This window comes from Ammospiza nelsoni, chromosome 24 (genome assembly GCF_027579445.1).
Source record: "Ammospiza nelsoni isolate bAmmNel1 chromosome 24, bAmmNel1.pri, whole genome shotgun sequence".
Lineage (NCBI taxonomy): Eukaryota > Metazoa > Chordata > Aves > Passeriformes > Passerellidae > Ammospiza > Ammospiza nelsoni.
Genome location: NC_080656.1, coordinates 928,272 through 950,266, shown reverse-complemented (window position 1 = coordinate 950,266; position 21,995 = coordinate 928,272). Strand labels below are relative to the sequence as shown.

The 21,995-nt window shown below is 47.2% G+C and overlaps 1 protein-coding gene across 1 annotated transcript in view; it reads right to left on the bottom strand.

The window, feature by feature from the left end:
• ARHGAP32 (Rho GTPase activating protein 32) overlaps nucleotides 1-21,995 on the bottom strand; it is a 153,132-nt gene that overhangs the window by 67,322 nt on the left and 63,815 nt on the right. Inside the window, exons 6-9 of the mRNA XM_059488375.1 lie at nucleotides 14,745-14,882; nucleotides 11,723-11,815; nucleotides 10,155-10,277; nucleotides 8,048-8,125 (exon numbers count right to left, since the gene is read on the bottom strand). Coding sequence (XP_059344358.1) covers nucleotides 8,048-8,125; nucleotides 10,155-10,277; nucleotides 11,723-11,815; nucleotides 14,745-14,882 — 432 coding nt within the window. The remainder of the gene's footprint in view (nucleotides 1-8,047; nucleotides 8,126-10,154; nucleotides 10,278-11,722; nucleotides 11,816-14,744; nucleotides 14,883-21,995) is intronic.

Here is a 21,995-nt window from a genome sequence, read left to right as displayed (position 1 = left end):
TGGATGATGCCCCCTGACATTATCCAGCATCAAATGACCAGCAGGCATTGACAACTGCAGGCTCTGCTCTGAACAGTCTGAGAGCCCCAGGCACTGCAGGGGCCTGGAGTGATTAACTTTGAATGCTAATTTGCACTGTCCCTGCACTGCCCTTTAACTCAGCATTTCTGCCTGCAACCCTTCAAGGCAGAAAGGCTGGAAAGCCCCTCTAAACCAGCCCAAGGGTTAAAGGCTGTGGGGAGGATCCTAGTGTGTTCTTGGAATAGGATGTGCCTGCACAATTCCCACACTGTGACAGTGGTCACAAGGGTTGCAGGATGAAGAGAGAGGCGAGAATGTTGACCTCATGTTCAGAAGGCTTGATTTATTAATTTATGATATATATTACATTATGACTATACTAAAAAGAAATAGAATGAAAAGTTCTCAGACAGCTAGCTAAGCTAAGAATAGAAAAGGAATCAATAACAAAGAAGCTCTCTCTGATTCTGTCCCAGAGAGAGCTCGGTCTTTGATTGGCCATTAACTATACACATCTAACATGGGCCAATCACAGATGCACCTGCTGCATTCCACAGCAGCAGATAACCATTGTTTACACTTTGTTGCTGAAACTTCTCAGCTTCAGCAGGAAAAATCTTAACAAAAGGATTTTAATGAAAAGATGTCTGTGACACCATACCACTCAAGAGGGGCTGCTGTATCTGGGGAGAAGTGAAATTATTTCCCTTTCCCTGTTTGAAGATTCAGGTTAAGCTGTGACCAGAGAGAAATTCAGCACTTCCCTGCATCCCCACCTTCTCTCTTATTTCCCAGCAACTTTCTTCTTACTCTCATACTTCTTACTTACTTCTTACTTCTTCTTACTTCTTCTTACTTCTTCTTACTCTCTTACTTCTTACTTACTTCTTACTTACTTCTTACTTACTTCTTACTTACTTCTTACTTACTTCTTACTTACTTCTTACTTACTTCTTACTTACTTCTTACTTACTTCTTACTTACTTCTTACTTACTTCTTACTTACTTCTTACTTACTTCTTACTTACTTCTTACTTACTTCTTACTTACTTCTTACTTACTTCTTACTTACTTCTTACTTACTTCTTACTTACTTCTTACTTACTTCTTACTTACTTCTTACTTACTTCTTACTTACTTCTTACTTACTTCTTACTTACTTCTTACTTACTTCTTACTTACTTCTTACTTACTTCTTACTTACTTCTTACTTACTTCTTACTTACTTCTTACTTACTTCTTACTTACTTCTTACTTACTTCTTACTTACTTCTTACTTACTTCTTACTTACTTCTTACTTACTTCTTACTTACTTCTTACTTACTTCTTACTTACTTCTTACTTACTTCTTACTTACTTCTTACTTACTTCTTACTTACTTCTTACTTACTTCTTACTTACTTCTTACTTACTTCTTACTTACTTCTTACTTACTTCTTACTTACTTCTTACTTACTTCTTACTTACTTCTTACTTACTTCTTACTTACTTCTTACTTACTTCTTACTTACTTCTTACTTACTTCTTACTTACTTCTTACTTACTTCTTACTTACTTCTTACTTACTTCTTACTTACTTCTTACTTACTTCTTACTTACTTCTTACTTACTTCTTACTTACTTCTTACTTACTTCTTACTTACTTCTTACTTACTTCTTACCCAGGTGAAAGTCAGACCAGAGCAGACCTTTGGTAACTAATCCATGGTGCATCTTTCCCCACCTTTTCTCTGTGTTGCTCACCCAGCACAGCTCCTGTATTGTGAGATGGAGCTCAGGCACCAGCACCTCCCCAGACTCTCTCCTGAGGCAGGGCAGATTCCCTGTCCCACTGCCAGGCTGTGACTGGGACAGCTGGGAGCACCAAGTCTGCTCAAACACCACAGGAACATGAGGGAAAGAGCCAGAGGATGGCCCCAAGCTCATGTGAGCAGAACCGAGGCAGGACTGTGCCAGTCATGTTGGCACATCCATGAAATCCTCTGCAGGCACAGGGGCAGCCAGCACCAAGCCTGGCAGACATTCCCTCCTCTATTCATTCATCTTACACAATTCCCTTTTTGTCTCCATGGAGCAAGGTTGATCTCCTTCCTACTCCAAGCTGATTTTCACCCATCAACCTCCCCCCAGTTTGGTGGCAGTGTCATGTGTGGGGTGTCCAGACTGAAGTCATTCCAAATTCCCCAAAGGAAGCAAGAGTTTCCAGAGCCCACACCTTCCTCTTCCCACAGGCCAACATCCAGCAGGGCAGTGCCCTGCCCAGGCACAAGGACGAGCTGTCACCCAGCACACAATGTGAAATTTTTCCAATTATTGAAATAAACTGTTGTCAGAACTCTGAGCTCAGGGCAGAGCCTGCAGGAGCAGCCCTCGGGCTCTGAGCTGGGGTTGCTGTAACTGGGACTGGCCTGGGCATCACAGGACACTCACAGAACCCACCCAAAATCCAACACCAGGCATGGCTGCACCAGCCCCTGCCTCAGCTGGGTGTGCCAGCTCTGCAAGGACATGGGATCCTGGAGTTATGGAACACAGTGGGGATTTTTGTGCAGTTTATAGACAGAAATGTGCCCATTAACACAAGAAAAGGATCATGAAGAGCAGCATCACAGAGAGGCCCCTCCTCTGGCAGCTCCTGGCTCAGGGCCCTGCTCTGCTGGGAGATGCCAACAGGCTGTGCCATGGACATTGAAGTGCTGCTGTTTAAACAAAATACAGTTCATGGGTTTACATCATGGAATCCCAGGATGGGCTGGGTTGCAAGGGACCTTGGGGATCATCCCTAAAGATCCTGGCCAAGGCCAGGGACACCTCCCACTGTCCCAGGTTACCCCAAGCCCCAGTGTCCAGCCTGGCCTTGGGCACTGCCAGGGACCCAGGGGCAGCCACAGCTGCTCTGGGCATCCTGTGCCAGGGCCTGCCCACCCTCCCAGGGAGGAATTTCCTCCTTACATCCAACCTAAATTTCCCTTTTTTCGTTTTGAACCATTCCCCTGTGTCCAGTCACATCAGTTCCTAATGCAAAGTCCCTCCCTACATTCCTTGTAGCCCACCCAGACACTGAAGGGGCCCTGAGGTCTCCACACAACCTTCTCTTCTCTTCCCCAGACTGAACTTTAACACTTCACTGTGGCTGAGAGTCTCTGCTGGACATTGCCCATGTGAGAGATACAGGAGGCAATTTTTAAATTAGGAAAAATGCACAGATCCAGAGAAAGTCTCAGCCCACCACCCAGACATCATCTGGGACACTCCACAGCTGGAGTGATGAAGTTTCTTCCATTTTCAGTAACTGCCTACACTGTCTGTGTAAAGAAACCTGAAGTCCTGGGACCCCAACCTTCTATTATTCTGGATCCAAAACCAACCCAAATCTGGATCTAAACCCAACCCAGATCCCACACTGCTGAACATTGAATCAAATGCTGGATATGAAATCAAAACTCATTTGCCTTTGCCTGTTAACAGAGTATTTCTCCTGTTCCTGGATGCACTGTACCACACACTAACCAGGAATTCAGAAATGAAAGGATGGTGGTGTCACCGCTTCCAGATACCCCAGAACCTTCCCAAATCAAACATTCTACCTGCTCTCCATGCATCACTTTTGTCATTTCACACCAATAATTACAATGGATTTTTAGGGGCAAAGAATTGTGCTGGCTCCTTCATGTTAACTCACTGCCAGAAATTATTTACATTTTCACACTGACTTATTCTATCTTCTTGCAACATCTCCAGGAGATCTTTGTTGGAGTTATAATCCACAATTTGTGCCTCATTCCCACCCACTTAAAAGATGATACTTCTCCTCCTATGGGAAGTTTTCCATTATTTTATATAAATAAATGAGTTTAGTCCAAGAGTTAATCTCAACAGATGTAGCAAGGCACTCCTAGAGCTTGAGCCAGGATTAAAGGATTTGGCAACACAGGAAAATGAATAGCCAGGGTAGTGTATATTTAGATAAATGCAAGGTCATCTAAAGGTTAAATATATCACCACATATATACCTTCAGCAGAGGAGGAAGGTACAGGCTGCTGGTGCATGAGAACTGCTCTGCACCACCTACTACAGCTTTATCTTTTCACTTCTGGGACAGGGGCTGCTAAAACTGGGGGCACAGAGGCTTTAAGGGGAAAAGTCAGAGTAACAATGGTAATCTTCAGTATGGGAAAGGAATTCAAACAAATGAGGAAGTACCTGCAACTTAAATGGCAAACGAAACATTGAGACATTTAGATTGCTTTTTTGGGTCTGACATAATCTACAGTGTGGATTCAATTTTAGTCAAAAAGTTTTCTCTTTGCCTTTTAAATATGATGAGAGTCTAGCAAAACCTGACAGGGAAACTACAACTTTTTATGGCCTATTTGGCCTTCCTGAGGAGAGTTTTCACTGAGTCTTTGCCAAGTGACTGCACAGAGAGCAGGACAGCCTCACCTCATTCCCAAAGGAGCCCCTGCTGAGATGCTCTTGCACTTTAGGGCACTACTAACAGGAAGAACAGGATTATTACTCCTCTTACCCTGAGCTCCTGTTACAGAGAGTTGAACACCTGGGCCATCAAATTATTTTGATTTCTTTTATTCACAAAAAGAAATGTCTGTTTGGGATGGTACATGTTGATTATCCATTCCTGACTGGTGTGCCAGCAGGAAACCAGAGAGCTGGAGAGGGACTTTGGACAAGGACAGGACACAGGGATGATGGGATTTAGATTGGATATTGGGAATAACTTCTTCCCTGAGAGGGTGGGCAGGCCTTGGCACAGAGCAGCTGTGGCTGCCCCTGGATCCCTGGCAGTGCCCAAGGCCAGGCTGGATGGGGCTGGGACAGTGGAAGGTGTCCCTGCCCATGGGAGGGGTGGGACTGCATGGCCCCCAAGGTTCCCTCCCAACCCAAACCATCCTGGGCTTCTGTGCAACTGGGACCTGCAGTCTCACAACCAGCTGAAGCTGCTGCAATCACAGTGGGATTGAAATCAGCCCAGTCCCCCCTGGCTGCACACCCTGGTTTTGTCACCTCTCCAGCAGCTCTCCACCTCAGGAAACTATTCCCAAAAACCAGAATAATTCAGGACAACCAAGGGCAGTTATGCATCAAACAAGGGCCTGTCCCCAGTGACTCAGCTCCCTGACACAGAGCTGATTGAAAAGACAAAGCATGAAGCAAAAGCAGAGCAGAACAAAGAGGGCTGAAGGCTGTTAATGTGGAGGTGGCTGTAATTTAGGTAACAATCTTACAGAGAAAGCACTGACTCACACTGAGGGCATTGGAAGAGAAAAAAGCTTGAGGAAAAAGGTCTTTAAAATCATTTTACTTCAAGCAGAGCAAGTGCTAAGAAGCCTGGTGGGTTGTTTTGTTCACACAGGATTAGGTGTGTTGCAATGCAGTGGTGAGCTCAGGTATGCAGAGAGCACAGGCACTGTGCCAGGGCAGTGTGATGGACACAAAGCCAGAGAGTCATCCCTGAAGGACAGCTCTGGCTGCAGGAACACTCTGACTGCCATGCTGAATCCAAGCTGCAGGTGCTTGCAGCCTGTCAGAGACAGTTTTTGGCTCACATCTGCAGAGCTGCCTCCAGTTCCTCACCACAGCCCTCCCATTGTCCCAAGGGATGCAGGACAGGCAGGAGTGAAGGCACAGAGCAGCTGCTTCAAATGCACAAAACCAGGGGAGTTCCTTTAAGTCCAGAAGTAGTTTTTTCCCCTTTCAGCAAAATGAGAAATTTTTTCCCCTGTTCTTGCTTTCCTCCTATCAAGACATGATTTCTAATGGAAGCTGTGGTTGGTGGATAAAACCCTGCTCCTCCCTAACATAAAGCAAAAAGCCAAGAAATAACAGGACAAGCTGTCCAAACATTTGGTGGCAGGACCTCCTCCTTTATCTGCTCTCAGAATCACAACTATCTGGCAAGAGGGGCTCTGTTGATTTATTAATTCAAATGACTGGATCAACAGATTGCTATCACTGCAATGTTCCTAAACAGGAACAGAACTATTTGCCTCTAACAAACACTTTAGAGGCTGCACAGCTTCATCTGTGCCTACACCTCTTGCTGTAACAACATTCTTCACCTACACACTGTTTTAGAGCATCCATCAAGGACACCTCTGCCTGTAACTCATCTCTAGGTCTGGGGTAGCAACACCAGAGATAAATTCCCTTTCTCTGAATTCTTACTGCCTGTATCATCTAAAGGCTTCATTCCATCAGCAAATGTACATTTTCAGTACATTTAGAGCTCATGAGCCTTAAACTTGACACACAGGTTAAGACTTTGAGCAAACCCAGCTCATGGAGCTGTGGGAATACAGAGCTGCATCTCCATGGTGTGTTTGGCTGTCACCTGCTCACACTGTGACCACTCCTGCCTGTCATAAAGGACACAAGATTATTCCAGCCCTAATTTGCTGTTAAACCAGAATACAGTGCTGAATTTCTGCAGCTGCTCATATCTGTTGTGTCAGGAGCTTGACTGTGCAGGGACACATTTCTGGCAGTTTGCTCATCACCATGTTTTTATGCTGGGAAAACACAACAGGACTGCTGTGATCAGAGGCACAAAGCTGTGACAAACTGCAGAAGGGCTGCCTTCCTTCTGTGCAGTGCTGTTCTCCAACCTGGCCCAAATGGCAGCCAGCCCCAGTAATGGATGGGATCTACACCCCACACAGGGTTTCCACACTCAGTGGCCCACACTCAGGCACAGACCACAGAGTAGATTTGTTTTGCTTCACTGATCCAGTTGGAAGTTAATCATGGCATAGGCTGATCATTCCAAGCAGTATTACAGCATTTAATTGATTGGGGGTTGGAACTGATGTCTGAGGTCCCTTCCACCCCAAGCCATTCTCTGATTCTATGACAGCACAGCATATTCAGCTTTGAGGCTTCTAGCACTAGAACACAAGTCCAGCAAAGGCACAGCACAGTTCAGAAGCAGCAGTTTGTTCAAGTAGTACCAGTGTGTTGACTCTAGAAACAAAGGAAACTTCAGAGCAGGTACTCATGTCCATGCTGCTCTGACTTTACAAAGGAGATGTCACCTGAACTCCCTCACCTGACACAAAACCAATACAAGCTGTGTCTCAATGCCATGGCTGAGCAGACAGCACTAGGAGGGTGTGAGCACACCATCCACATCCAGGGGTGTACCACACTGCACCCAGCTGGGACTGGGACATCCAACTGCTGGGCATGGACAACAGCAGGGCCCCAGCCTGGCCTGGCACAGAAAGGGCTGTCAGGGAAAACCTGAGGAGCCTTGAGAAGATTTTCCATGCCAAATTACAGAAGTGTCTGGCCAATCCTGAGCTTCTGCAGAGCAAACTCCTCATCCCACCCACTCACAGGCAGCAGCTGCAGATGGAAATCCCTGTGCTGAAAGCACTGAAATGTGAGACAGCACAAGTCAGCCCCCAGCCCCCAGTGGCTCTGGGGTTTGCTTGGTTAAAAGAGACTTTTAAAGCTTTTACACTTCCTAGTTGCAAAATCCAAAGGGTTAAAAACTCCTTGGAAGGACAGTGCCATTTCAACACACAGGGTTTAGTACCCAATCCCCAGACATGCTCAGCCTCCATCTCTGTGCTGTGATGTTTACAGGGACCAGCACCCCTGACAGCACACACTGAACACAGGCATGGATGGGTGGCTTGTCTAAGTCTGCAGCACTGTTTCCTCAGCTGGAATTCTCCAAATCCTCTCTGTTCTGCCTGAGCTGGTTTCAGCTACTGGAAGGAAAGGGATGATGTGAGTAACAGTGTCAGCTGCCTTGGAGGGGGTGCAGCACAAACTTCCAGGGCCATCAGGCCAGCTGTCCATCACAGGCCGTGGCCAGCCCTCATTCCTGGGGTGAGGGAGGGAGGAAACTTCCAGTGGACAGAGAGAAGGGGAGCCCCCTGACACCAAGGCAGGGACACCCTGTTTGTCCCTGGGCCACCCTGAGCTCCAGGAACACAGCACTGAGGCTCCTGCTGCTTTTGCTCCAGCCCCACTGCCATGGCTGGGCTGCTGCCTACCTGGAACCCGTGCTTTCCTCTCCACCACGAGGTCAGCTCCTTTGGTGGCATGTCGATGACAGACACGATGTCCCCCACCTGCAAAAGGTTGACAGCATCAGACACAGCCAGGAGGAGAGCACAGCTCCCATAACCACAGTCTGAGCACTGCAAACCCTGCACAGCTCTGGAGCAGCTGCACATCTGCCTTTGCAGAGCAGAGCTGTGGGGTGGCAGAGTTCCTGCACTGCCAGCACACAGGGTACAGCTGCTCCTAGGGAAAGGGCCTGAAGAGCAGCAGCCTCCTGGGAAGGGCTACAGAGGCTTCTGGTTAAACTGCAGAGATGGTGTGGAGCACTTGGGAGTATCTGCTCCAGTGGCTGAACTGATTTTTACTGCCCTGCCCACGAGTCTGCAGGCACTGGATGTGTCCCCTTGCTCCCTCTCACAGCAGAGTGAAGAGCTGCCTTGGCAGCTCCCAAACTGCCCCAGGTGAGCTGCCCAGGGCTAGGAATTAAACACAGGAGAAGTGGTGCTACAGCAACAGGATGGAAAATGGCCAAGGACACCAGACAGGCCTTCTGAGGCTTTGCTCATTCCCATAAAAATGTAGTACTGCAGTAGTTCAAAAGGACATCAGTATCATCAATACTAAATTTGGCTTGGTTTGAATCAAACTCTGTGTGGCTTCTATTACAGAAAATGAGAAAGGAAGAATCTAAATAAATTCTGCAGGTATTCCAGGTAGGTGGGCAAAAATTCATGCCAGTAGTGCCCAACTTTCACCAGATATTTTACACTGATGGATCTCAAAGTGTTTCACAGAAAAGGCAACACATCCCCAGTTTGCAGACAGGGATGACTGAGATGTGGGGAGATTATTTCCTGCAGGGAACAGTGAATCACGAGCAAAGCAAGTGTCCATGAAGGAAACTGCTGCCACCACAGGAGCAGAGACACTGAGAATGTTTCTCAGAACTGGGGAGCAAACCCCAGACAGCTGCTTGTGCAACTGCCTACTAGAAATTTAGAATAATAAACACAGAGATAATCTGGGTTAGGGAACAGGACTCAGCATCATAAACCCCAACTCCTGACCCTGTTCTGTGCCAGGTCTGCTGTGGTGTCTCACTGCACACCCTTGGAAACTACATGTGCCTCAGTTTCCCTTCTGCACAGAGCAAGATTTACAAGATTTACAAGCAAGGGAGTGTCATTTCAGTGCTCCCATAAGCTGACACACAGCCTGACTCCTGTGCTGCTCGGAGCCCAGCTCAGAGCTGCCATGCCCACACAGTTCTTTGGGGTACACTAACCCTTGCCTTGATTTGAACATGAACAAAGCCCTGGCAGCACCAGACTATCACTGTTATTTTTCCTTCCTGTGCTGCACACCAAGGATGTGATCACAGAGCTCCTCAGGGCACCGCTTTCCTTCACACATTCTGTAGAAACAGCACCATTGCACAGGGCAACCATTGCTTTTTGGGTGAAACAGACCAACCAAAAGCTTCCAGGGTCTGATCTGGAGATCTTGGATGGGATGTGGAGCAACCTGGGCTACTGGAAGGTGTCCCTGCCCATGGCAAGGGGTGGAATGGGACAGGTTTTAGGGTCCCTCTCAAGTCAAACCGTGCTGAGATTCAGGGGTTCACTCCACAGCAGCTCCTGTGCTGGATTGTCAGGCCAATTTTAGCTCATCACCTGCCCTTCAGGCAGCAATCCTTTGCCAGTCTGGTTCTTTACATCTCATGGGGGCAGAAGCTCTTAAAAATGGTTATGGACAGGGACTTGCTCAGAGGGTGTGTGCAACCTGGGCAAGGAGAAATGAAACTTGAGTCCACACACACAGGGACAATGATCCTGAACAGAAAACATGTGGGCTCTACTCAGGGAGAGCCCAGAGGAGCTGACAGGAGCTGGTTAATCAGAAGTAAAGCTGTATTTTAAAGATGACTGAACATCTGCCCATATCCAAGTTGTTGCAGATCGAATATTTAACTCAATCTTCCAAGCTTCACCTCACAAAACATTGTGGAAGTGTCTGGACATATTCCTGATGAGCACACAGACAAACAGATTACACTGATCTGGAGCTGACAACAAAGAAAGCAAGTGCTTTATTTACCTCAAAGGACAGTTCATCTGCTGCTTGAGCAATGTATCTCTTAATGACATGGGCAGCAGCAATAGCAGGGACATTAATGGATGATTCCTCATGGACCAGCAGGTGATTCCCCTTGTTATCAATCTGAAACAAAGAGCACAGGGGACTGTGAGGCAGCTGAGGACAAGTGAGGAAGCATTTTAGTGGTGCAAAGGCTTCAAGCTGATTGAGAGAGACAGCCCAGCCCTGGGCCCCAGGGGAGAGGGCACAGCACAGCCAGAGCAGCTCCCTGGGGCTCCAGAGGGTCGGGTGTGCCCATCCAGAGGAGAGAAACACTGGCTTGCTGCAGCTCTGTGTGCAAACAGTAACACACAGTGAGGGGCTGCAGCTCCCTTTCACACCAAAGCATGCTGATTCTCCATGGCAATACAGACGTGCTACAAAAATCCTCTACGAGGTGGAATTAATGCTCAAGGTACTGAGGCAAGGAGAAAATGCTGTCAATCCAAAAACTAGCGTTGCTTTCCATTTTCTCCCACCCTTTTATTTTTTTAAAGAAAACATGCAACCTCCCTTGCAATCATCAGCATACTTCCAAAACTCCCAGATTTCTGTGTAAAATTATGTAGGATTCTCAGTGAGTCACAAAGGTTACTCTGCACTGGGTTTGCTGTGATCTCCAGGCCTACTGTTTTGCTCTGAATGCTACATCTTATTTCTCCCTACAGCTTCCTCCCTCCCTTTGCTGCTTTCCAAGATTTTTCTCATCCTAAAGGATTTCAGGGTGAGAAGGATATCAGTGGGGAAAATTGCAGGAAAACACACTCAATCCTTATCAGATCCATTGAAAAAGGAGCTGCAAGTCTATTAATAGCTGTTTCTATTCCTGGTGTGCAGCAATGGAAAGCCACACGTCTGCAGGCAGCCTGAGCAGGGACAGCTGGACACTCCCCAGCCTGCCCTGCCCTCATCCCCACCAAGGGCTATTGTTTAAAGACCACAAGACCATGAAAGCTGAAAGCAGAGCTGCAGCTGCAGTTACAACACACAAACTGTGCCACTGCAGGCACAAGGCTGCCTCTGTCTGCAGGGGAGCCAACAGGAGCATGGAGTATTTACTGGGTTTGGAGCTGCCACAGGGAAAAAATTATTTAGAAAACCAAGAGAGCAGGGAAACACCATAACGGAGACAGCTGAGTTTTAGAAATGTGCCACAGCTGAGCACTGCCTTGGTAAAAAGGAGAGCAGGAATAAGTGAGCTTTGAAACAAATGAGCCTTCTGCAACCCATCACTGGGAGATCCAGCCCTGAGCCCAGCATTCCAGGCAGCCCTGGGACTGCCACCCCCTCTGTTTGTGAATATCAGCAGGACAATCCATTTCTGAGAGACAAAACTCAGGTTACAAGGGAAAAAACTCTATACTCTTAATAGTGGTTCTGATTCTGTGTGTCCCACACCTTCTATGTGCTGGCAATAGGGGAATAAAAAACTTTCAGGATAGAATTTCAGTAGGTCTGGAAAGAGCAGATGTGTGCCTGCTGTGTTTCCAAGGTCAGGAAATGAGGAACACCCCAGGTTTGTGCTGTACCTCCATCCATGTGAGGGCAGGGCCACAGTTGATCTTGTTGCCTGCGATGTTGGAGAGCCGAGCCAGGTAAGCCATCAGCATCTGGGTGACCAGCTGGGACACAAAAACACACACACAGGGGTTCTGTTAGTGCACCTGCCTTTGGAGAGCCTTCTGCAGGCTCAGACAGGACCAGAAATCCCCCACAGCCACAGGCAAGAGTTACACAGACACGCTCCCTTCTGCACATAAATGTATTTCTGTCGTTCCAAGGACAGCAAGCTACACACAGGGTTATAATGGTTACACCAAAGACACGATAAAGAAGCAGCTCTCTGGGAAAGTCATAATATTATTATCATTTTGTAACATTCACACAGGTTTTCATAACTTCCCTTGTCAAGATGCCTGAAATTTAAAGCTTTGCCCTCATCGTGGACACACACACAAACAACTCGTATCATAGGGCCACCAAACCCACCTGAGAACCCCCCAGTGAACATCCCTGAGTGCCACCCAGTGAGTGCCACCAGTGAACACCCCTGAGTGCCACCAGTGAACATCTCTGAGTGTCACCAGTGAACATCTCTGAGTGTCACCCAGTGAACATCCCTGAGTGTCACCCAGTGAACATCTCTGAGTGCCACCAGTGAACATCTCTGAGTGCCACCAGAACACCTCTGAGTGCCACCAGTGAACATCCCTGAGTGCCACCAGTGAACATCCCTGAGTGTCACCCAGTGAACATCTCTGAGTGCCACCAGTGAACACCCCTGAGTGCCACCAGTGAACACCCCTGAGTGCCACCCAGTGAGTGCCACCAGTGAACACCCCTGAGTGTCATCAGTGAACATCTCTGAGTGCCACCAGAACACCTCTGAGTGCCACCAGTGAACATCCCTGAGTGCCACCCAGTGAACACCCCTGAGTGCCACTTCCACACACCTGCAGAGCCCAAAGAATGCAGCACCTCAGAGTGACCCCCTGGCCAAAGAGTAACATTTCAAGCAGTAGAGGAGCGGTTTAAAACTACACTTTGCCATGTCCCTTCTGTAACAGTAAACTGGTTTTTATTACAGAGAAGCCACTGAGGTCCTTCCAGAGTCTCCCAATGACAATGGTATAAAGCAGCATTGTAGCCCAGAATCTGTAGGACTGTTTAAAACATTGTTCTCCTCAAACATCTGTTCCAACGTGGCCAATTCAAAATAAAAAATATATGATGAGACACCCCACAGCTGCAGAGCAGCAGAGCTGTTCAGCATCTTCACATCCTCTGTGCTTGCAGACAGAATGCAGATTTTCAGGCTCTTGCTCTAAAGTCCAGTTAAATTGGTGGTACAAGTAAGGATGCAAGAGACAGGAATGCCTAAAATATAATTAAAAGTAAACCAGGAATTCATTGTCCTGAATATTGCTGCTTCTGCTGAATTTAAACTTTAAATCCTCCTCAGAAATAACCTGTGTGAAACCAAAGCAAGTGTTAAATCAGTCTCTCTGCTGAGTGATGGGGCTGCATGGTCAGTTCCTTAAATTCCATGGCAAACACCCTATAAAATCCAGGAGGTACTAATTTCAGTGTCCACATCCTCCAAAACAATGCAGCCATGATTCACCTGCTGCTTTCCAAGAGATTTTTCTGGACACGAATAAATCTTTCAATTATCAGCAGTGAGAAGCTGAGGTAATTTCATCTCATCATACTCTGGGTGAAGACAGCAAGCCAAGAAACGAGAAGTATCTCTTTGAGGGAAAAAAAAACCTCATTGAGGAAAAAGAGCTTTTTAAAGACCATTTAAATAACACACTAATGCAACTGCTCTTAAAAAACACTCCAGGAATACTCAGTTTAAAATGGAAGCCTAGCACTCCAAATGGGATTCTTCTTGCAGTGCAGCAGCCTCAGACAGCATGATTCCCTGGGAATGCTGAGTTGATAACACTAAGCCAGAAAATACCCACATCACTGACAAAGTCTCCAAAGACAAAACCAAATTCACATCTAAGGGAACACAGGATAGCAGCTTTCCTGACACTCAATTACCATTCCAGATTCAGGAGCTTCATTAATTTGTCTGAACTTGCAGGACATTTCCCTTTAGATCACTGAAATTAGGGGTGGAAAACATTTGACTTTATTCGTGGTAGCCAATTTTCAAATGTAGCCCAGGCTGCATCAAAACTACTCTCTACTAGAAATAAGTATACTGATTACTAGTATATTACTAGTATTACTAGTATTAGATATTACTAGTAATTATAATAATATAGTAATAGTAATATAGTAATCTAGTAATAGTAATATTGTAATTATATATTCTAGTATTAGAATATAATAGTAGTGTGTAATACTAGAATACACACACAATATGATGTTGCAGTGTGTTGCAATTTCCTGGTTTAGACTTCCCAGTCCCTTCCCAGGTGTGGCAATACCTCTCTTCCCCCTCACCCCCTGCTGGGCTGTCAGTCAGTTTTAACATTCCAGCAAGGCCATTGTGTGGTCTGTGACCATGGAATAAACTCTGGATCAAACCCTCCATGGAATCCGTCTCCTTTTCCTCTTCACCCTTGTCTGAAGCCCTTCCACCTGAGGTAAACTGAGTTTCTACAAGCCTGGGTTTGTTTCAGTGCCCAGCTGCAGCATCCAGCCAGCCAAAGGTGTCTCTGAGGTGAAACACCACAGCTGCTGCCTTTGGCCCAGCAGCAAGGGTCAGACGAGCCCAGGCACAACCTACCTGGTAATATTGGGGTCTTATTCCAATAATACTCTGTGAGAACACTCTGTGTACCAGAAATACATGGAATTGCTGAGGCTGGAAAAGACCTCCAAGTCCACCAACTACACCATGTCCCCACATGCCACATCCAGACACTTTCGAACACGTCAAGGGACATTGACTCCACCACTGCCCTGGGCAGCCCCCTCCAATGCTTGACAGCCCCTTCCATGATGGAATTGTCCCCGATACCCAACAAAGCTCCCCCAGAGGTCACTCCTTGCCCGAGCCCCACGGCTGGGGGTGCCCTGGGTGCCCCTTACCTCGGGGCTGTCCTTCAGGGCATCGGAGCGGGGCAGCTCTGCCAGCTGCGAGAAGCGGCGGTCGTAGATGCACAGGTGGAGGTGTTTGTCCAGCACACGGAAATCCTCATAGCTCCTCTTCACAATCCAGCTCCTGCCCTGCACACACAAACACAGCCACACCGTCACGGAGGGGCAGGGGAGGGAAATGTGAGCACAAACAGCACTTTCTCCTTGAAACATCTGAAAGCGATCAAAGTGCCCTAGCAATATGCTCATGGTTTAACTCGCAGGTAACATTCTCATGGTCTAATTTGCAGGTAACATTCTCATGGTCTAATTTGCAGGTAACATTTTCCTGCTTTAATTTGCAGGTAACATTTTCATGGTTTAATTGGAGCAGCCATTCATGCTCAAACCAGCTATTAGTGGTCCTGTTTTTAATTGTTTAACCATGGGTTTGGATGTGGCCCAGCAGCATGAGACCCATCCAGAGCTTTAACTTCCACCTGTTTTACAAGGATTTTGTAGCATTTTCCAACACAAGGTGTCCTTGCACAAATGTAAATCACCAAGTGGTTGTATAAACAGCATGAAATTAGATTCCAAGCAGATAGAATCATATAAACCCAGAGATCTGAAGGCAGGATTGAAGCTTGCAAAATTTCTGCCAGGTGCCCCAGGCAAACCTTCAGCTGAATTAAGAAAACAATCCATGATGAACAATTCTAGCTGCAGATTTATTCCTGAGTGCATAGCATTTCCCCAATTAAAATATAGACAAGATACAGACTGCTGCAGGGGACAAGGAAGGGACTGTGGCAGCACAGAACAGTTTGCTTTGTGAAGCATTTAATATCTAATGATGACTTTTAAATGCTCCACGGCCTGTTATGGTCAATAAAAAATGTTGTAATAATGCAGCAGTTTACAGGTCAAAGCACTTTATGAAGAGTCATTAATCACAGAATCCCAGAGTGGTTTGGGATAGAAGGGAACTCAAAGCCCATCCAGTGCCACCCCTGCCATGGGCACAGACACCTTCCCCTGTCCCAGTTTGCTCCAAGCCCTGTCCAGGCTGGCCTTGGACACTGCCAGGGATGTGGAAGGAATGAAGGGATGGGATTGCTCCAGGTTCCACGGGCACTCAGAGGCAGTGCAGGGACTGGAAGTGACACAGGGATGCCTGAAAGTGGAGCAGAAAGCAGGGGATGCATGGGGTAACACAAAGGGGACAGAGCTGTAAATGCTGACCTGCTGTGCCTGGCTGGCAGGGCTCTGCCAGGTGCCCTCTCCCCTGGGATACAGAAGGCATGGCCTACTCTGAATTCCCAGTCATAATTCCCCTACGCTGATTTCTTTATCAGCAAAGTTCTAGGCATCAGTTTTACATTAATATCCAAAGCCTGTGAGGCAACTGCAGATATAAACCCTCCAACCCAGCTACATCCTGTCCTAATGATTTAAGACAATTCCACACTGTGACTGTGTCCATAAACACTGCTTTCAGTTCATGAGAAATCACCATATTTCACAATCCTACAAAGAGGCACCTACAGGATAAATTATTTGGGATTTCCACATTATGTCATTTCACTTCTGTCTATAGGAGAAAAACAAAACCAGGAGTGCAAGGCTAATTCTGTTCAGGGAGCTGTCAGCCTTCCCCATTTCTCCATCTTTTGCAATTAGGGGATTCTTGCTCTCTCACTGAGCTGCCAGTGTGACCTTCAAGGTTCAGTCACCAACGTAGGGAACAGCAGCCTGAGAAATCCCTGTGATCCTGGATCTGCCTCTGCCACACACCGGGCATTTCATTCCCAAACAACAAAATGATCTGTCAAACGTTCCTGAACCTGTCACTGATTCCATTCTATTTCATTTCAAAGGCTGCCCTGGAGCTTTGCAGCCTGGTTGCCACAAATGAGGGCAGGAAGAGTTAAAAGCAGCCGGGAGGCAGAGCTGGGTCAGCCCTGCTGTGCCAGGGTGTGCAGGATCCCACAGCACCCCGGCCACAGGGCTGACAGCAGCAGGAGAAGCTGATGGACGAGCAGGGACAGCTTACCCCACAGCAGCAGTGTCTGTGGCCCCACGGGAGGCTCCTGGAGCAGGGCAGGCAGCAGAGCCGGAGCGCGGGCAGGAACCGGGATCTGGGCTCCTGCACCTCCAAACTGCAGCTCGCAGCTGCTAAGCAACCAGCAGAGCTCTCCTGAGCTCTCCCATTCCTGAGCCACCCCTGAGCCAGCCCTGAGCTCTCCCTGAGCACTCTCATCCCTGAGCTCTCCCATCCCTGAACCATCCCTGAGCCATTCCTGAGCTCTCCCTGAGCTGTCCCATCCCTGAGCCATTCCTGAGCTGTCCCATCCCTGAGCTCTCCCTGAGCTGTCCCATCCCTGAGCCATCTCTGAGCTGTCCCTGCCAGCAGCCCAGGCTCCAGGAGATGGATGCTGTGGGTGCCTGGAGGCCAGAACTTCATCCCCATTCCCAGGTCACTCAGCCCAGGATCGTGGACATCAGGCTCTTGTGCAAAAGGATCAGTCTACTTCATGGAATCATGGAATATCCTGAGTTGGACCCACCAGGATCATCATTCCACCCCTGTCCCTGCCCAGACCCCCAACAGTCCCACCCTGTCCATCCCTGGCAGCGCTGTCCAACCCTCCTGGAGCTCTGGCAGCCTCGGGCTGTGCCCATTCCCTGGGCAGCCTGGGCAGTGCCAGCATATAGTAGGAGTCCCAGTAAAATCTATGTGTTGTATAAGTGGCCTTGCCCCAGTCCTAGTTGCTCTAAATGGGCTGCAGCTGTGATGTCCTTAATTGGGCAGCAGCTGTGGCCAATGAAGATAACTGGGATAAAAGGGGGTGTGTTGGCTGCTCAGGGAGAGACTTGGAGGAGCTCTGATGAAGAAGCAGGAGTGACACTGCTGTGAAGAGCTGTGTGTGAGAAAACCACTCAGAAGGTAGGGACTCTAGAAATATGATAGCAACAATAGGATAACAACACCAGCACCCTCTGGGGAAGAACCTTTCTCTAAATTCAACTTAAACCTCCCCTGGCACAGCTCCAGCTGTTCCTCAGGTCCTGTCACTTGTCTCAGAAGAGCTCAGCAGCTGCCCCTCTGCCCAGGCTGCCCATTCCTGTCTCATGCACAGCCATGCACAGGCTGTGCTGGCACAGAGCAGCACCTCAGGAGCAATAACACATTTCCACCCAGCAGAATGTTATTCCAACACCCTAAATGGGAGTATTTACCAATATTCTACAACTTTAAGCCTGGCATAACTTATTTCAAAAAGCTCCCATGCTTTAGGCTGCACTTCAAATTGTATTAAGCCAAGATTTTTGCAGATTTGGAGCCAGAGTGATGAATTTTTAAGCCACATTTACATGGGATGCAGTTAACTTTACAGGAAGGAATCACTGCAGCAATCAAGGAAGGAACTGGACAGTATTTAATGCTTCCCCTCAGATCTCCAGCACAGGAAAGCACAGGCTGGATTCTCCCAGCCAGACTCCCAGAGAGCCACAGCCAAAGCAGCAGCCTCATCCTAGATCCAAAGTACCACAAAGGTTTCCAATATAACTGGAAACCATAGAATATAACTTATCAATATAAAAACTGTACACCTTGCTCCCCTTTCCTGCAAATTCTCAAGCACCAGAAAGGTTTGGCTACAGGATTCTTTTTAAATTTAGAGCTAATAAAATATTAGATACACAAGTAAGTGCCTGTTAAGTTGGTCTTGTGTTGTTAACTGTATTTTATATCAAAGCTCATAATTTCTGGGGCTTCAGGCACTCAACATCCACATGGCAAAAATGTCTTCTTCATGTTTTTAATGATTTCCATAAACTGTTGATCAAATAAATTTTTGATCAGTCTCCCATTTGCTAATTCAATAATTACTTTTCATTTCCATAATTATTAATTGTCCTGATTTACAGAAGCATAAGCCTAAATCCCATTCACTTCAGTGGGACACAAGAGGTGAAGTTAAGCACGAAGTGATTTCCCAGATTCAGACCTTCAACTACAAACCTGGCTGTGACAAAATTCTTTAAAATAAAAAAATCAAATATCAAGTGAAGATTTCAATAATGCCATTAAATAGTTTCAGGATCTTTAAAAGGAAAAATTGACCAGTGACTTAAAAACAAGTTCCTCTTGAAAAAAAATCAAAGTATTTTTTGATATTGCTTTTTACAGAAACATTCACAATGAAAAGCATCATGAAGAACCTGGAATTTCTCTCAGAATGGAAAATCTGGTCTCATCCCTACTCTTTTCCCACCCTGATCTGCTCTCCCTCGCTCTGCTGGGGAGGATGAGATGCTGCTGAGATTTCAGCCTCTGCACAGAGCTGCTGATCTTTTTCTGATTATCAAAGCAAGGAGAAATGTCATGCTAAAGAAATGATTGGAGACTACTGAACTGATTTAATTTCCAGTGAGGCAGAGATCTGAAGCCTCCCTCAGTGGCACCAGCACTGCAAGATCACAGATCAGAGACGCTCCAGGCTTCCCTTGGCACGGGAGGAGATGGGGAGGGACAGGGCCCAGCTCCACAGGGAACATTTTCAGCTCTGCTGAACAAATGGCCTGGGGAGGACAATGAGCAGCCACAGCCTGGAGAAGTTTCCTACTCCCTTGAGCTCAGCTCAATCCTGTGGCACTCGAGCAGCAGTGTCACTCCCACTGCCATTCCTCCCATCCTGATTCCTGCAGCTCAGTGATGGCTTCATGACCAACAGACAGACATTATCCACTGCAAATCTGAGAGGAAGCAATTTTAAACCATTCCCTGCAGTTTCATTCCCCCAGTCAAAGCCCACTTTGCTCCATCATCCCTTAATCTCTTCAATTATCAGTACAAGAATCATGCATGCTCTTTTTTAACTCTTCAATTATCAGTACAAGAATCATGTTCTTTTCTAACTGGGGCTCCCCTAAGTGCGGGTCAGTTCCATAGTGGAATATTTGTATGTTGGTTTAACTTTTCCCACTCAGCATCTGGCAGAAAACTCTTCCTGCTGTGCCCTGAGCAACACCCAGGGCACCCAGCCTGCCAGAGAGCTCCAGCTGCTGCCAGGATTTGTGGTACCATCCATTCACAAAGCTTACACACTAGAATCTTGTATTAAAGATTCACAGATCTTCTTGCTATGTAAGAAAAACTCCTGTTTGCAGCTGGATCTGTCCCCATGCCAGCAGGCAGGATGCCACCCTGTCCATCAATCCCTCCCCAAGCCAGCCTGGCTGCCACTGAGCTCCAGCACACACAGCCTTCCTGTCCCTCAGCCTGACGGGTTTGCTCTACAGCACTTAGGATTTATTTATTTTAAGACAGGGATAGACCTTTCTCTTCTGGTTCAAATGCTGATTTCCTCAGAGAGAACACATGGATGCTCTCCTGAACCTTGCAGCCCACATGGAGAGCAAGAGCAGAAAATGAGATAAAAGTATAAGGCAAAAGTCACTTCAGTTTGACCCCTCAGTAAGAAAACACCAGAGATTAAATGGCTGGAAAAGCAGCAGCATGCAGCAGGGCAGGTTAACTCTGCCATGGGTGACTCTTACAGCTGTCTGGGGCTCAGGCTCTGTATGTTATTCCAGCCTGACCCTTCAGCCCTTTCCTGTTTCAAGTCACAGCAGAAAATGGTTTAGAGATTTAGTCAAAACAGATAGCAGGATGGATAAAATCCATCCCAGGGAGTTCACCCAGGAAGTGTTTGTAGCTGGTGCCTTAGGTCACTTTATCTACACTTACATTTGTTTACCAAAGTGATTCCATGACTTCTGGTGTGTTATTCTAACTTGAAGGAAATTATAAATCTTTAAAACTTAAAGGGAGTTTGCACTGAGGCAACATAAAAGCACTTTATTTCTGAATGAAACACTAAAACTTCAGCACTCCTCCTGGAATCACAGCTCATGGACACGAGGGAGGAACAAGCACAAGATGGAGGGAAAATACAAATGGACAGAGCACAAGGCAGAGGAGAAAATTTGGTATATTTATGTGGTGAACCCTTATTAGTCTTATTCCACAGCATAAATTAATCTCTCAGCATTAATTATCAGTTTATTATCAATTAATTGCAGTCACTAGGAAAAAAAATATATTTTAATGGAAACCACTGCAGCTTTTCTCCCCTAAAAATTAGACTTCCTTGTGCTGCTGGATTCCAGTTACAGACAGGAGCCCCCAGAGCACACGTGGGGACACAGGGCTGGGTCTGAGGGACAGCAGCGTCACCCTGTCTGTCCTCACTGCTTGGGAATCACTCTCAGGGGTGTGTGGTTCTCTGGGGGAGAAGGGGACACAGCCATGAGCCCAGTGGTTCCTGTGTCCCTCAGAGGAACAGCTTTGCCAGGAGTGGATAAACGCCTGGCTCGGGCTTTGGGGATGAGTGGTTTTGTACACGTATAGAGGAGTAAGAGCCCAGCAAGACAACCCAACACAGACAGAGTGCCTGAAACCCTAAGAGCCATTTTCCTCCCAGAACCAGCCCATTTCTGAATGGCAGCCTGACAGACCTTGAACTCGACTCAGGATTTACAGCCCTCGACATGCGAGTGACATTCCTGCTCTCCTGCCATGCTGTAATTTAAACACTTCCATATCCATCATCTCTTCAGCAAAATTCCACCATGGAGCATGGGTCAGGGGTGAGAGGAGGGTGGGCACAGCATGGGGGGCTGCTTTTCTGCACTTCAGAAAATTACAGTTGTGACATGAGAGCTTGGAGCCACAAACAAAACCCTTCAGAGCCACAGAGCAGAGCTCAGGGAGTTGAAATTCCACCATCCTCCGTGTAGCAGAGCAGTGAGGGGGTGTATGTACAGCTACACATGAGTGTATGGACCTTGCAGGCATTAAACACAACTCCCTCCTCACCCCACAGCCCAAACGTGCCACGAACTGCTCTGCACTCAGCCACAGGGGGAGGTTCCATCAAACCACCACTTGTCTTTGGAGCAAAACAAACAAAAAACCTTTAGAATTACTTGCATGAGGTTGTTAAAACAAAAGAAAATTACAGAATGCCAGGATGGCTTGGGTTGGGAGGGACCTTAAAGCCCATCCAGTGCCACCCCTGCCATGGCAGGGACACCTTCCCCTGTCCCAGGCTGCTCCCAGCCCTGCCCAGCCTGGCCTTGGGCACTGCCAGGGATCCAGGGTGGGCACCCTGGGCCAGGGCCTGCCCACCCTCACAGGGAACAATTCCCAATTCCCAATATCCCATCCATCCCTGCCCTCTGGGAAGCCAT